This window comes from Delphinus delphis, chromosome 19 (genome assembly GCF_949987515.2).
Source record: "Delphinus delphis chromosome 19, mDelDel1.2, whole genome shotgun sequence".
In the NCBI taxonomy this organism is placed as follows: domain Eukaryota; kingdom Metazoa; phylum Chordata; class Mammalia; order Artiodactyla; family Delphinidae; genus Delphinus; species Delphinus delphis.
In genome coordinates this window covers 48,402,863-48,419,824 of record NC_082701.1, presented here as the reverse complement: position 1 = coordinate 48,419,824, position 16,962 = coordinate 48,402,863, and the positions used below count along the sequence as shown (strand labels likewise).

The following is a 16,962-nucleotide window of genomic DNA, read 5'->3' as shown; positions in this document are numbered from 1 at the left end:
AACAGATAAACGACAAGAATAGCATGGCATTTCATTGTAATTAGCATATAAAATAAAACTCACCCCATTAGTAAAGTAAGTTATATTCTTGACTACCAGATTAGAATACAAAATACTATTTGTAGCTGTAGTAAATTTAAAACAACTATAAATAGGGAATTTACTAATTAAAATTTAGCGCATATCCACAGTGAAATATTTTAAACTCTGGGATATATTTTACTTTATTTTTTAAATTAATTTTTACTGGAGTATAGTTGCTTTACAATGTTTCTGCTGTGCAGCAGCAAAGTGAATCAGTTATACGTATACATAATATCCCCTCTTTTTTAGATTTCCTTCCCATTGAGGTCACCACAGAGCATTGAGTAGAGTTCCCTGTGCTATACAGTAGGTTCTCATTAGTTAGTCTATTTTATACATAGTAGCATATATATGTCAATCCCGTGGGATATATTTAAATTTATATAAACAATTAAAAAATATGTGCTTACCTGTTCTTCATTTATGAGGAAGACTATGAAAGGACTTTCTGCTTGGAGTGCAAGTAAGCACAGGATGGATATGAATTTTCATAATTAAAAACTAAATTTGACTAAGCTGTCATTCAGATTGATAATGCACTAACACGTAGCTTTTCTTTTTTTCTTTTTTTTTAATATGAAAGAGTTAAGGACACAGCAAGAGAATTTTGACTTTTCCCTGCTAGTATATAAGTCAGATTTGTGTAATGAATCATTGGCTGCTGTCTTAAGTAAATGATGAGAGTTTGGATGTTGTAAATATCAGGTGCATTTGGCCCTAAATATCACACAGTCTTGTAACTTTGTGTTTAGAGTTTATCAAGGAAATGAGATTGGAAGGGGACCTCTCCTGGTTCAGTCAGTGTGTTTTCCTAACCTTCATCTGATGGCATATGTTACTGCATCCCATTTCTTTATGAAATTGTTTTCTTTCATTCTTTTAAAGCCAGTGGAATGCAGTTAAGCCAAACTACTAGTTAGCATAGGAAACATTTTCTGTTGGCTTTGAAGCCAGCTCCTTCCTTAGATTGCCTTAAGAACTACATAAACTTTCCATCTAGATGGTCAGTGACCATCTGTCTCTAGCTTCAGTGCTGCTTTTATCATTTTCTGGGTTTAAGTCCAGTTTTCTCATGTATTGTTTTAGGGATCTGTCCTTCCCTTCAGTTGGAAATAGTCTAATGTTTTTGACTGTCTATCAGTCGTTTTATCTGGGCTATATGTAATTTTTGTTTTAAGTTTCTGTCATAGCTATAGATACACTGTAAAGCTACTGGAGACTTTGAAATACTTGTGTGTGTGTACAGGCAAACTCAACTTTTATTAAAAAAAGACTCACTGTCAGTAAGCTCATCTTTCTTTTCTCTTTACCTAAAACAAGTATTTCCCAGTCATAAAAACGAGGCTGTGTTGTTTGGCTGCGTTGGTCTTTGTTGCTGTGCATAGGCTTTCTCTAGTTGCGGCGAGCGGGGGCTACTCTTCATTGCGGTGTGCGGGCTTCTCATTGCGGTGGCTTCTCTTGTTGTGGAGCATGGGCTCTAGGCGCACGGGCTTCAGTAGTTGTGGCACGTGGGCTCAGTAGTTGTGGCATGTGGGTTCAGTAGTTGTGGCACGTGGGTTCAGTAGTTGTGACTTGCGGGTTCTAGAGCACAGGCTCAGTAGTTGTGCACGGGCTTAGTTGTTCTGCAGCATGTGGGATCTTCCCGGACCAGGGCTCGAACCCGTTTCCCCCGCATTGGCAGGAGGGTTCTTAACCTCTGCGCCACCAGGGAAGTCCCTAGGGAGTTTAATTTTTAATTATTTAGGATGCTTTCTTTCTAGGTGCTCTGTATCCAATTTAGAAATTTATATATGTGTACAACAAGTGAGAGAATGGGATTGCCAGTTTGAGTTATTTTCTTTTCTTGGTAGATTTTAAGGTAAGTCAAACATTATAAAAGGAGATGCTGTTATAGGCAAATATGAAACCAAAGCCAGAATTCAGTGCCATAGTGGAAAGAAGCAGTGAATTTACAGTTCAGTGACCTTCAAGTCCAGGATCTACCAATGAATGGCTTTCAACTCTTGGGGAAAAGGTGGATTATTTAATAAAATGCCTTGGAACAACTGGTTTATCATACTGGCGATAGGTGGAGGGGAGCTAGATTTATGTCTTTATGTTTACATAAATTATGAAAGGATCGTGATAGTTACTGATTGCTTACAATGTGCCAGCTGCTGGGTTAGACACTCTAGGTGCATGAATGTGTTCTTCAAACAGACCTTATGAAATAGACACTGTTATCCTCACTTTACAGATAGAGGGACCTGCCCATGGTCAACAATTAGCCAATGGTTAAGATAAAACAAAAGATAAGATCATTAAAATGAAAGAAAGTAATCAAGAATGTTTTAGTCTGGGCTTGAGGGAGAGAGGTTTTTTCTATGCACTGACAAACCAAAGAGCTGTGAAAAAAGATTGACTTTTTAAAAAAACTTATACTCCTTGAACTTCTGTTTAGCAAAAAATTAAAAATTAAAAAATAACACAAACCAAGAATGTTTTAAAACAAAAATGGCAGTTATAAAGAGCCATACAGCTTATAAGGCTCACCCAAATCAATAAGAAAAGGCTGAATCACTTAAGGTAAAAAAGGGCAACAAATACAAATAGGTAATGCATGTAGGAAGTATAAATTATCAGTTGTTGGGGGGGGGGAAGGATAACACCCAAGGCTGTAGAGAAATAGATAACCTACAGTGTTTCTGGGACTATAAATTGAATTGAGCTTTTGGTAGATGATATACATGTTCCTTTGACTCACAATTCAACTTATACATTCTAGGTACGCTTCCACAGGTGTACAGGACAGTACAAAAAATTTTATGGCAGTATTATAAACGAACGAACAGGGGGAGAAAGTACCTAATGTTCATACCATACTTAAGTGACTACGGTATAAAACGATATGATCTTACTTTCTGTACTATGTGGTAATATACTTAAAATCTGAAAGAATATAGAGCTAATTATTAATAACGGTTATTTTTGAAAGATGAGGTAGAGTGACTGCTTACAATTTATTTTCCTGTGTTATTTTAGAATAAATGGCTTTTTTCATAATTTAAAGAAAAAGTTAAAAAGAAACCAAGCACTTAGTAATAACCATCACCTACATTTGATGAACATCATTCCAGATATTTTTAATGCATATATAATGAATGTAGAAATAGGGAGTTATGATATGCATGCCGTTTATAAATTTTTAATTAAATTGGTTGCATTTGACTGAAAAAAAGAAACTAAGATACTATTACAAACATGATTGATGTTTGTTACTACAAACAGGTGTTTGTTACTACAAGAAGGGATGAATTCCTAAAATAGTCCTAAAGCCGAGAGAAGAAAATTATAAAAACCTCTAAATAGTTTTGAGTCTCTTTTAGTACAACCCATTGACTTATTGATAAACCAGGATAAGGGAATAAACACATGCATATATTCTTCCTTCCCTTTCTTCCTTTCTCCTAACTACCTACCTACCTATTTTTATTTTATTTTATGTTATGTTATTTATTTTTTGCTTAAACCTATTTTAACATTATCAGGATTTATAATATGTTTTTAAAAGCTTATAACCATTCATGGTTGTTTAGTTTTAGTCATGTATTTAAACGGTCAGTAAGTACATGGTCTTTTCACCTTGGTTTTTCTATTACAGCATTCTTTAATTTCCCAGCAGTTATTTCAAGAAGTGATTTAACTTAAGTCCTTAAGTTCACAATACTTGTGAGAGCTTAATGCCATGCTGTTTCTACCCCTTCTTCATGTTTCACATTTTTTGTATCACACTTTTCCTCAGAATTCTGTGATTATTCATTCAGTATTCCTGAATTCCCTGTTGTGGAAGAATCTGAGGCCAACCAGATTCTACCTGCCTGCCTACATTTGACTTGATTTTTTTCTGTCTGGATGCTCATGATACTGTTTTGCTTTAAAACTCAGTACCTCTCATTTGACAGATGTTTTGGTGGTGTTTATTTATTTATTTATTTTTTGGTGGTGTTTATTTTGTACCAGTTTTTCTGTGGGTTGTAGAGTATGTTTTCAGCCTGCATATTTAGTTATTTATTACAGGAGAGTTTCATATATTTATTTATGACATTTATATTATAATCTCTTCAGGAGTATCAATTTAACTTAAAGTATATCTGCTTAATCTATTATCTTTACTCTGTTCAACATGTAATTGTTTACCTTTTCATTTAAGGTGTATTTCTTTTTTGGGGCGGGGGAGATGCTGCTGCCCTCCCAGGGACTATGGTGGGTGGGGGTGGAGCAGCAGGTGTGCCTCATCTTTGTTTCTGGGAACACTCTCAGTTCTGGCTTCTGACACTGGGATCCTTATAGGCAGCAGCTTTTAAAAAAATTATTTTTAAAGATTTATTATTTGTTTATTTCATTTATTTTTTGGATGCGTTGGGTCTTAGTTGCAGCACGCGGGATTTTGGCGGCGCGCGGGCTCTTTGTTGTGGTGCGTGGGTTTTCTCTTCTCTAGCTGTGATGCACAGGCTCTAGAGTGCAGGCTCATTAGTTGCGGTGCATGGGCTTAGTTGCCCCGCAGCATGTGGGATCTTAGTTCCCTGACCAGGGTTCGAACTTGAGTCCCCTGCATTGTAAGGTGGATTCTTTTTTTTTTTTTTTTTTTTTTTTTATTTTTTTTTTTTAGTAAGGTGGATTCTTTACCACGGGACCACCAGGGAAGTCCCATTTAAGGTATATTTCTTAAAGTTATGACCATGATTTGTCTTGTATCTCCCCCGCCCCCACCCCCCACCCCCCAATTTTAAAATTTCTAAAATGACTGTAATCCCTGTCTTTGTTCTTTTCTAAACTCTTATACTTTGCCTTTCAGGTCTCTGTTCCTTTATAATATCTTCTTTCATATTTCTGTAATTTCTTTGAGACTGTTTTTCTGAAGTCTTCCTGGGTTTTTATATGCAGTATTAGGTGGTTGAAGAGAGCTCGAAGTGAGTTGGAATGGAGATTTGAGAACCTCATCATTGTGTTAGGGGAATTTTGATTGTGACGCTGTTCATGCAAGTGAGTATAACAAGGGATGGTAAGGAGATGTAGACTTCACTTTGAGGTTGCTGAAACCTGGAGAAATACAAAAGGAAGCACATTCCAGGGACTTCCCTGGTGGTCCAGTGGTTAGGACTCGGCGCTTTCACTGCCATGACCAGGGTTCAATCCCTGGTCGGAGAACTAAGATCCTGCAAGCTGTGTGACATGGTGCACCCCCACCCCCTCCACCCCCAGCCCCCCCCCCCCCCACAAAAAGAAGAAAGAAAAAAAAGCACATTCCATGTATTGATACATGAAGCAGTGCAACTTACCTAGTTTTATACAAAACAAATAGATAAGGAGATAAAAGCTATTAGAAATATTAATTTAATTTGAGTAGTACTTAAGAAAATCAGCATGGAGTGAAGTGGTTAATGATTCTCACCCTCAGCAGTTGGTGGCAGAGTGAATAGATTACCCCATTCATCTGCCTTTGGGGGTGATCATACCCTGCCAGCCCTGCTGAGAACCAATTGTAACCCCTGTGTAACGTGGCTGAGGGTAAAGGAAAGCTAGGAGCCACTGCTATACAGTATTCGAGGGGAAACTGACTAGAGACCAACTGGGACGAAAGCTTAAATATACGACTCTTTGAATGGAGAAAAGCGTACTCTTAGTTGGAAGCGGCAGGAATTGAACTAGAGTAAGTTTAGATAAAAAAGGAAAAATGACCCTTAACCAAATTTATGGAAGAGGGCAGGTACCAGGTTTAAGGAACTAGAATTCTGTTAGGACCTCTCTTCTTGTTGCTTACTTTTGTGTATTTGACTTCATTTTGGCTTCATTTTCACATATCTGTTTTCTCTTTGAGATTTGAGCTGTGGCTATTGGCAGCCCTCAGGCTCCCCCATGGATTGGGGCTCCCTTTGTTTAATTCTGATTTTAAAAATCCTCAGCGAGATCTCATTCTTTTGGCTTGTCAGGTATTCACTCACTTATTTTTATGGCCCTGGGGTATGGGGTACAGAATAAACAACACCAAAACAAGCAGTTCAGTGTGATGTTCAGGGGTGGGTAGTATTTCCAAAAAGAAGTATTTAAGATATGGCTTGTTCTTGAGATTCTAAAGAACATTGTATTCATTTTATTTTATTTATTTTTTAATTAATTAATTAATTTTTGGCTGCATTGGGTCTTCATTGCTGCATACAGGCTTCCTCTAGTTGCGGCATGCTGGGGCCAATCTTCATTGCGGTGCGCGGGCTTCTCATTGCCGTGGCTTCTCTTGTCGCAGAGCACGGGGCTCTAGGCATGTGGGCTTCAGTAGTTGTGGCATGCGGACTCAGTAGTTGTGGCTCTCGGGCTCTAGAACGCAGGCTCAGTAGTTGTGGTGCACGGGCTCAGTTGCTCGGCAGCATGTGGGATCCTCCCCGACCAGGGCTGAAACCCTGGTCCCCTGCATTGGCAGGCGGATTCCCAACCACTGCGCCACCAGGGAAGTCCCTGTATTCATTTTATAGCCTGTAGTCTAATGAGCAATTTCAAAGGAGGAAAATGGACAATTGACATTTATTGTACTCTAAGATGGACAGTGTTTTGCATATTACACTCAAAAAGAGAAATGACTTGTTTAAGGTGCTAAGGGTAGTGAGAGAGGTTGGCATTCAAACCCAGGTTTGACTGACATAATACCATACTCTGTGCCAAACTATGGCCCATATTTTCTCTTCTGAGATGAAATTCACAAGTGTTGTGTTCGCCCCCTTCCCCCCGCCCCCCTGCGCATCGTGTCTTTATCAAATTAGTTCTAAAAAATAAGCGTAGACTATAGTGTCAAGGTGTAACATTTTATGTACTGTGGGGAATTCCTGCCACAGCACATCTTGTCAGAGATATGAGCTGCTGCTGCTGTATTTAAGCACAAACAACAACATACTCAGGACTTACTGTTGAAGAGCCCTTAGGTAATAAGTGTTTGAAGAGGATGTAAGCAAGGTGAAACATTACAGGCAGCAGAACTTCCTTAAGTGCTATTTTAGGAATGTGGTCTGGCATTCTGCCAAGCAAATCCTTTCAGAAGCATATTGGCAAAATCTTTGCAAGATACTATCTCTGACCCCTTCTGCTTGTTCCATATTCCTTATGTTTTTGAAGCACAGTGAAAGAGATTCATCTAGGTTGAAAATGTTTTGGATTAGGAAATCAAGTTAGCCCTGGTTTATGACATAGTGTAAAGAAAAAAATTCTGATTTTAAGCAGACTTTTAAAGTTTACCAGAAATCTGTAAAGGTGATTTAATTGATGCATTTAAAAAACCTTTAGAGGAAATATGAACAAACCGTTGGTTGTTTGCTGATACATTACTTTTTTTAATATTGGTTAGTTAATGGACGTTTGCAAGACAGGAATATTTTCCCAGTTAATTTTGGTGACTTGGTTTCTGGCGATGAGTGTTTTAAAGTAATATGGCAATTTATTCCTCTGATAATAAGGTCAAAATTGTTTTGACAAACCATCTCAATACTTAGGAAGAGTAATTAGATAGTGTCTGGATAAAAGGTTCTATCTGAGATTTCAGCAGTTCAAAATGAAGCCAGCATAAAAATAGTAACTTTACAGAAATGCACCTTACAGCCAGCTGTGTGATACATAAATAAACTTGACGGGAATGCACATTCCCCAGAGCAGGAGACTACAACCACTGAGGCATAAAGGAACATCATTTCTAGACTATAAATAACAGTTCGTATTTAGCTTTGTAGCTGTTAGACTTAGTCTTGGCAAAGGGTATTTACAGTTAAAGTAGCTTATTTTCTTAATAGCCAAGTATAAAATGACATACTTGGGTCTTTGAATGTTGTTATTTTGAGACACCTTGTATTTTTGCCAAGGCTCAGTGAAGGTTTATTTTCACATGATCAACAAAATATTGTAAACCATTATTTTAGACTACATTAAAACTGGTTTTTTTTTGCATTTAAAAAAACTTTCATGGAGAAAAAACTTTAAACATATAATAATACCAAAGTAGACTGACTGTACAGCGAACCTCCATGTGCTCACCTAGCCTCAACAGTTATTAGGTCACAACCACTCTTGATTGATCTGTCTCTGCCGCCCCCCCCCGCCACCCCCGTCTCTTGTGATTTTGAAGCACATCCTCAAACATCATCATTGTTTGTCTGTAAATGTATCTCTAAAAAAAAAAAATGGGAGTAAAAAACCAACACATTATCATTACCACACTTGAAAAAATTAACAATAATTTAATATTGTTAGATCTAGTCAGCCTCTAAATTTGTGCACGTGTCATACATTATTTAAAAGTTTGAATTCAGTCCGCTCTGTTGTTTCCTGTTGCAGTATATTTATTGAGGATTCTAGGCCTTGCTTTTTAGAATTTTCCAAAGTATAGATTTTGCTAATTGTGTCTTGGGAATGTTCTTAAACATATTTCTCTGTATTTTCTATAAATTGGGAATTGTGTCTGGGGGTTCTGGTGAGATCAGGTGAGATCACTTCGTAAGTGGTGGTTTATTTATCCGGAGACGTTAATGTCTGGTTGTCCTTTCTAAAATGCCTAGGTTAAAATGAAAAAATGGCAATGTTTCAATAATTTTTCTTTTTTTAAAAAATATCTTTATTGGAGTATAATTGCTTTACAGTGTTGTGTTAGTTTCTGCTGTATAACAAAGTGAATCAACTATATGTATACATATATTCCCATATCCCCTCCCTCTTGAGCCTCCCTCCCATAATTTTTCATTTTTTAACTGCACCATTTCTATAGAGAGATAACTCATTTGATCAAATAGTAGTTACTGTTTGATTTCCTGACAATAACATTTGTATAGAAAAGGAAGAATAAATCTTGATTCCTTCGCCTTTTTTTAAAAAATTCGTTTTCAAAATAACAAAATGGTTTATTAGCATCCTGTAATGGGACCAATTAGTTTGTTGTTTTTTAAGTCACTGTTTTTCACCTCATGGGTTAAAACATATGTTTCAATCCTTTGTGGTTATTAACTGTTGATACTCAAATTGTCCCATATTGAGCCAGTGGGAATCTCTTCAAGTTGGCTGAGTACTTTTAACAAGACCATAGTATTATTTGATAGCTTCCTTTTTATCTGGTATGAGATGATCCTAGAATATTTCCTACCCCAGACCTGGAATCAGCCATTTTTCTGAAGAGCCTTGCTCCCTTTAAGTATAACTCATATTTGGAGACCATATTCTGGGCACTAGGGATTCTCATTGCTACAGAGTTGGTCATTTTTCTTGACCTTTTTAGTGGACAGAGCTCAGCATTTTTAAAGCTATATTGTGAATTCACATCGATACTTCTGATTCAGGTTCAGGACTGTGGAGTTTTTACTTTTCATATGTACTCCCCATTCTCTTTTAGTCTTATTCTTAAATAATGACTCTATCATAGCAAGCCTGCTCATGCATTATTTTCCATTACTTATACCTATCTAAATCATTATTCTCAAGGACATTACCTTGCCCTTGATTTCTTTTTAAATTCATGGTTTGTAGACCATTTTGGCCCACAGTGATTTCCAGATTCACAGCATGCATACATAACTTTCATTTAACAATCACTGGCGCTTCGGGATTTACTGAGTTTTAAAAATTGAAGTATTATATATACAAAGAAAAATGCATAAATATTATGTACAGCATGCCATTACTAGCATCCCAGAAGTCTCTTTCATTCTTCGTCCCATATACCACTCTCATTCACCACTCTGAAAGAAAAAGAAGAAAAGATGATATCGTTCTGATTTCTAATATTATTGATTAGTTTTGTGTGCTTTAGAACTTTATAATTTTGTTTTAGCATTCATGATACGAGGGAAAGAGAGCTCTTTCTAGCTCTTTCCAACTCTACTTGTGTCCAGGTAGCATTCAGAAAAAAATGTATCTTTATCTTTGTCACATTCAGAACTTCTCTGTAATACCTTAGGAATCTAAGAAGAAACCCAAGCATGGGCACTTCTTGGTTTAAATATTTATCTTAAGTAGGCTAGATTTTTGTGTTTGTTAGCAATTTCCATTTTCCCCCATTATGTTTGTACCCTTTGCATGTTTACTCTTTCTTTTGATTTACAGTAACTCTATTTGTATTAGGGATATTAGACTTTTACCTATTGTGCTGCAAATATTCTCTCCCAGTCTCTCATTTGTATTTAAGCTTTATTGCTATAGTGGATTTAAAATATGCTGTGTAGTATAATCTGACTGTTGAGTTTTGTGTTCTGCTTAGGAAGGCCACCTCCACCCAAGAGTATGTTAAAAAATAAATCTGCATTTTTTTCCAGCTAAATTTTATTGTTTATATTTGGATTCAAATATAGTATGAGGTATCTCTGTTAACATTTAAATGTGATAGGATGTTTAAACATCTTTCGTTGGCCTTTCCCATTAAAAAAAACCTGCTCGAATTTCATCTGCTTATGGCTACTATACTTTCCCATCACGAACTTCTAGAAAAAGTTTCCACCTGTACTTTTCTGCTTCACCTTCTTTTTGTCAATTCAGTGTTGCCGGCATGGCCTGTCTCTGCTTTACCATTGCACGGAAACTAAATACTTAGGCCTAGGGCAGCCTTGCCCTTCTTTTAGCTGAACCCAGTAGACTGAATTTAGACCCCCTCTTTCCTGAGCAGCATGTAATTGTCGTTGTTGGTAACTTTCTCCTTGGAATGCATCTCCTTTGGCTTCTTCTTTTTTTTTTTTTTTTTGCGGTACATGGGCCTCTCACTGATGTGGCATCTCCCGTTGCGGAGCGCAGGCTGAGTGGCCATGGCTCAAGGGCCCAGCCGCTCCGCGGCATGTGGGATCTTCCCGGACCAGGGCACAAACCCGTGTCCCGTGCATCGGCAGGTGGACTCTCAACCACTGCGCCACCAGGGAAGCCCTCCTTTGGCTTCTTTGATCTAGCTTTTTCCTGCTTTTCTTCCTACTTCTGTCACTTTTGTAGCCACTTCTTTGTTTTAATCCCCCCAATATTGGTATTCTCTAGAATTCCTTTAGTTAGATTCTCTACAGTTCACACTTCAGGCTCTTCTTTGGGTGATGCCACTAACCACTCTTATGGCTTCAATTATCAGCAATATTCTGATAACCCCAAGTCTCTAGCTCAAATTTCTTTTTAAAACAATGTATTTAACGGTACTGATGAACCTAGTGGCAGGGCAGGAATAAAGATGCAGACGTAGAGAACAGACTTGAGGACACAGGGCGGGGGCGGGAAGCTGGGACGAAGTGAGAGAGTGGCACTGATATATACACTACCAAATGTAAAATAGATAGCTAGTGAGAAGCTGCCACATAGCACAGGGAGATCAGCTCGGTGCTTTGTGACGACCTTAGAGGGGTGGGATAGGGAGGGTGGGAGGGAGGCTCAAGAGGGAGGAGGGGATATGGAGATATATGTATACATATTGCTGATTCGCCTTGTTGTACAGCAGAAACTAACACAACATTGTAAAGCAATTATACTCCAGTAAAGATATAAAAAAACAAACAAAACAATGTGTTGTTTATGCCCCATAGGTACTTAAAACCAAACCTATCATTATTTCTTTCCCTCACCCCTAAAATCAGCACATCTTTATTATAATTCCCATTTCAGAGAAAAAAACAGACTCCTACCCAGTTGCCCTATGTAGAAACCTATTTATCATTTTAAAAAATTGAGTTGAAATTCAGATAACATAAAACTAACCATTTTTTAAAAAAACTAGCCATGTTAAAGTGTACAGTTCAGTGGTATTTAGTGTATTCACAATGTTGTGCAACCACCGTCTCTTTTCAGTTTCGAAACATTTTCATCACCCCACCAAAAACTCCCATACTCATTTATCATACTCTATCTCCGTCCCATCCCCCCCCCCCACCCTCACCCCCCATTTTGCTTTCTGTCTCCGGATTTGTGGATATAAAAGGAGTCATACAATATGTCACCTTATGTGTCTGGTTTCTTTCACTTAGCCTGATGTTTTTGAGGTTCATCTAAGTTGTAGCATGTATCAGCACTTAAATTCCTTTTTAATGGCTGAATAATATTCCATTGTATGTATACATCATAATTTGTTCATTCATTGATGGACATTTGGGTTGTTTCCACTTTTTGACTGTTATGGATAATGCTGCAGTATAAACATTTGGGTACAAATTCCTATATGGGTAGATGTTTTCATTTCTCCTGGGTATATACCTAGGAGTGTAATTACTGGGCTATATGGTAACTCAATGTTTATAAACTTTTTGAGGAAATGTGTGTCAATTTTGGCTTATTATCTAAAACCCCCCACATCACCAAGCTTGGTTGATGGATTCTATCTCCTGTGTATCCCTGTTTATTATTCCCACTACCATATACTAAAGGTACACTTTTCAGGATTACTTTAATAGCTTCCTTTCTGGTTTCTTCGTCATCACATGGCCTTACTCTTTCACATACTTTTTTTCCACATATCTTTCATATACTGAGAGATTGATTTTTGAAAAAGTAAATCTCATGAGGTCACCTCATTGCTTTAAAAACAAAACAAAAACAAACTCTTCAAAGGCTCGTCATTTCTCTCTGGATAAAGTCTAAACTAACATGGCTTCTAAAGGCTCTTTGCAGTCCTTCCGACATGCTATCTAGCTTCAGCTGTATGACGCCCCCCCCGCCCCCCATATGCTGATCTCCATATTTCAAGTTTTTGTATATGTTCCCTGTGTAAGCCTTGCACCTTCTCCACCAAAATCCTTTGTCTTATTTCAGATGTCTCTTCTCTTTTTAGACGCCTTTCTGTCTCTTCATGATTATAATGTGCCCTTCTTTGTGCCCCTCCAAATTCTTGTACTAATGTTGGAGCATTTAATTGCCTGTTTACTTCTGTGGGAATCAGGAACTGATAGTTAAGTGCCGGGTGATGCAGTACAGACTAAAAGTATGATTAATAGGAATTTAGCAGAAGTCAAAAGAAGATTATTTGGTAAGTTATTTAGGGAAGGCCCCATGGAGGAATTGGACCTTGAAGGAATCATGAAGGTAGGTAACGATCTGCCACTAATAGGTAGATTAAGCCTGTTAAATACCCATGGATCTAGGCTATGAGGATCCACGCTATGGGCAAAAGCCATGACAAAACTGAGATAGATGGACATCTTGCAGCATTACTTTTGCATTACTTAATGAAACAAGGAATGGACACAATCACTCCTGTAGAAGAAAAGCGTGGAAAGAATGTGCAAAAGATTTTTAAAGAACTTACGGTGTATTGACAAAAGTGAGAAGGAATAATTTACTTTATGGAAAGTGTAAGGACGTTTTCAAGGGTAATTTTGACCATGTATGCTAATTTAAGAATTTACCCACCTACGTTTATAAAATTCCACTGAACTTCTGATGTAAAATGCAACCATTAGGTGATTTCTAGATAAATTATAGAATCTTCCATAAGACTCTTGCATATAGTGTTGGAGAAAATGGTCTAAGTAATATACCAGTGTTTGTCTAGAGAAAGGTTAGAAATGAGATAACTCAGTGCAGAATTTACCTGCCCAGATTGTAATTGTCTATGCTCCACTCTGTCCCTCAGTTGACAGTAAAAGTTGGACTTTCAGATCTTTCCCAGTATGTCTGCAGCATATTGGCACTCAGTAAATGTTTGCATTGATAAACAAAATAACAAGATTGAAATACTATTTCTTTGCATTTTCAGTATTTTTAAAATGTCTTAGAATAGCTGTTTAAAAGTAAAAATGCATTTCTTGTGTTTCAAAACACAGTACTGATTTAAAACTATTTATAAAAATCTGTTTTGCCAGTTAGGCAAAAATACTAGACTTATAAATTAGAAAAAAAAATCTCCCCTCAAATTTTGAGAAAAGAAGCCATTCACGTTTAAATATAAATAAACTTTCACTTTTGGCTCTCTCTGTGTTTCACTGGCATGTTGGAGTGTTAAATCTGTTGAAATAACCACCTCTGATTCCTCAAAAAATTAATATTTTCTTCTCAGTTACTAACACACTTTGTTCAGTCTTTATAGCACCCTGAGTTGTATTATACTTACTTATCATGAGACTGAGCTCCTTGAGGATGATGGCAGGAATTATATGAGAATTACAAACCTGTTCAGCCTCCCAGCAAGCCCTCTCTCAATCGCTCTCCTGTGTGCTTTGTCCCACTTCTCAATTTGAGCCAACCAGTGCCGCTTGTTGGTGATTCATATATTTATACGCACACACAATCGTGACTGTGGTGATGGCTTCACAGCTGTATACATATATCAATATGTAAAAAAAATAATGTAATTTAAATATGCGCAACTTACCGAATGTCAATTATATCTCATTAAAGCTGTTTAAAAAATCCTGACATGACACTCACCATGGATTGGTCATTACTTTATTAAGCTCTGTGTCTCTAGGAACTGTTTCTTACCTGTCTCCTCTAAGGTGCCCTCATGGCCTGTTTCCCCGCCACCTCACTAGTTCTTTGCCTCTGTTCTCGTCCCCAGCCCCCGTCATTCCCCATCCATGCTAGAGCACTCTCTCCGGAAGAGGAAAATCTCATGTTGCTACTGCTGTTCCTGTAGGCTCCAGCTATTATTCTTTTTTTTCGTGCATATATTTTTTTTACATCTTTATTGGAGTATAATTGCTTTACAATAGTGTGTTAGTTTCTGCTTTATAACAAAGTGAATCAGTTATACATGTACATATGTTCCCATATCTCTTCCCTCTTGCGTCTCCCTCCCTCCCACCTTCCCTATCCCACCCCTCTAGGTGGTCACAAAGCACCGAGCTGATCTCCCTGTGCTATGCGGCTGCTTCCCACTAGCTATCTGTTTTACGTTTGGTAGTGTATATATGTCCATGCCACTCTCTCACTTTGTCACAGCTTACCCTTCCCCTTCCCCGTATCCTCAAGCCCATTCTCTAGTAGGTCTGTGTCTTTATTCCCCTCTTACCCCTAGGCTCTTCATGACATTTTTTCCCCTTAGATTCCATATATATGTGTTAGCATACGGTATTTGTCTTTCTCTTTCTGACTTACTTCACTGTGTATGACAGACTCTAGGTCCATCCACCTCACTACAAATAACTCAATTTCGTTTCTTTTTATGGCTGAGCAATATTCCATTGTATATATGTGCCACATCTTCTTTATCCATTCATCCGATGATGGACACTTAGGTTGCTTCCATCTCCTGGCTATCCAGCTATTATTCTTAAGCTACTCCTGGGTGCTGGAAACTCTGGTCAGCAAGGGGGTCAACACACATAGGCAGGATGGATGGAGCCTCTGCTGTCTCTGTGCTCAGAGTCTGATGGGTCGCACATGAACGCCAACTGTAGTTGTATATCCCCAAGAATACAGAGGACTTACTCATGTAGACATATAGTTATTAGTATAAATGAAGGTTGCTTAAGCAGTAAATTCCAATGAAAAGGTATCAGGCACTCTTGGTGTTTCTGAATATGTATCCTAAAGACCACAGCATAAGAATTACCAGAAATATTGGTTTGATTTCCCTCTGAACCAGAATCTCTAGGGGATGGGCCTGACACCTGCATTTTATTTTATTTTATTTTATTTTTTATTTAAAAAAATGTTTATTTATTTATTTGGCTGTTCTGGGTCTTAGTTGTGACATGTGGGATCTAGTTCCCTGACCAGGGATCAAACCCGGGCCCTCTGCATTGAGAGTGTGGAGTCTTAACCACTGGACCACCAGGGAAGTCCTGACACCTGCATTTTAATAAGCTCTCTGTATGGCTATACCTATATACCACTAGGGAGCTACTAGAATGGTGAGAACCTAGCTGGAAACCAGGGTAGAAGTAAAAGGGCACAGTAGAAGTTGACTTTCTGGATACTTTGCTTTACCCATTGCTTCTTTGTGTTATAGAAATGGAAATGTTTTGGACATCAGGTAGCATTTTGCTAATGGATCCAGGTGTGTTCATTTAACAGGTTAGAATTTATAACATGTATATTCAAGTTCTGTAATGAATGTTGGGCGAAGATTATTTACTTAAAATTTTTGATAAACATTTTCTTTTTCCACAGAACTCAACAAAAACCCAGTGGAAGGCTTTTCAGCAGGTTTAATAGATGACAATGATCTCTACCGATGGGAAGTCCTTATTATTGGTCCTCCAGATACACTTTAGTAAGTATAATGGAACTAACATCCAAGTGGAGCTCTTTTAGCAATTGAAATATAAACTATTTTGACAAACTGAAGTTTCCCAGTTTATAAAAGTGATAAAGTTAATCAGTTTTAATTAATCACTATTAATTGATGTAAAGATACACAACAGAATGTGGTGTAATCAAAGAGCAACAGAAAAAGATGGAATTTCTTAAATACGTTATGTAATACATTTTTAGATTCAAAGACCACAGTCTGATTTTCTGTTCTGTGTGTTTGCAGACCAACTTAAACTTACTAATATTTAATGTTCTGTAAGATGGATCTTGACTATCTGATGTTAGTGACTAGTACAAGTCTCACACTTTTTTTTTTTTTTTTTTTGCGGTACGCTGGCCTCTCACTGTTGTGGCCTCTCCCATTGCGGAGCACAGGCTCCAGACGCACAGGCTCAGTGGCCATGGCTCATGGGCCCAGCCGCTCCGCGGCATGTGGGATCCTCCCGGACCAGGGCACGAACCCGTGTCCCCTGCATCGGCAGGCGGACTCTCAACCACTGCACCACCAGGGAAGCCCTCACACTTTTTATAGAAGTTGAGGTATTGAAAAAAAAATGCAGCAACCTTCTCAAAGAAATACAACTGAAGGACAGCAGGGACCTTCTTGGGGAGTATACTTGGTCACTCAACTGTGGTCCTTGATGGTACTAAGCAGCAAGGATTTGG

The 16,962-nt window shown here is 37.9% G+C and overlaps 1 protein-coding gene across 1 annotated transcript in view; it reads left to right on the top strand.

Annotated features, from left to right (window-relative positions):
- The window catches only part of UBE2G1 (ubiquitin conjugating enzyme E2 G1), a 104,171-nt gene that overhangs the window by 55,268 nt on the left and 31,941 nt on the right, over positions 1-16,962 (top strand). Inside the window, exon 2 of the mRNA XM_059996485.1 lies at positions 16,153-16,255. Within this exon, the coding sequence (XP_059852468.1) occupies positions 16,153-16,255 (103 nt within the window). The remainder of the gene's footprint in view (positions 1-16,152; positions 16,256-16,962) is intronic.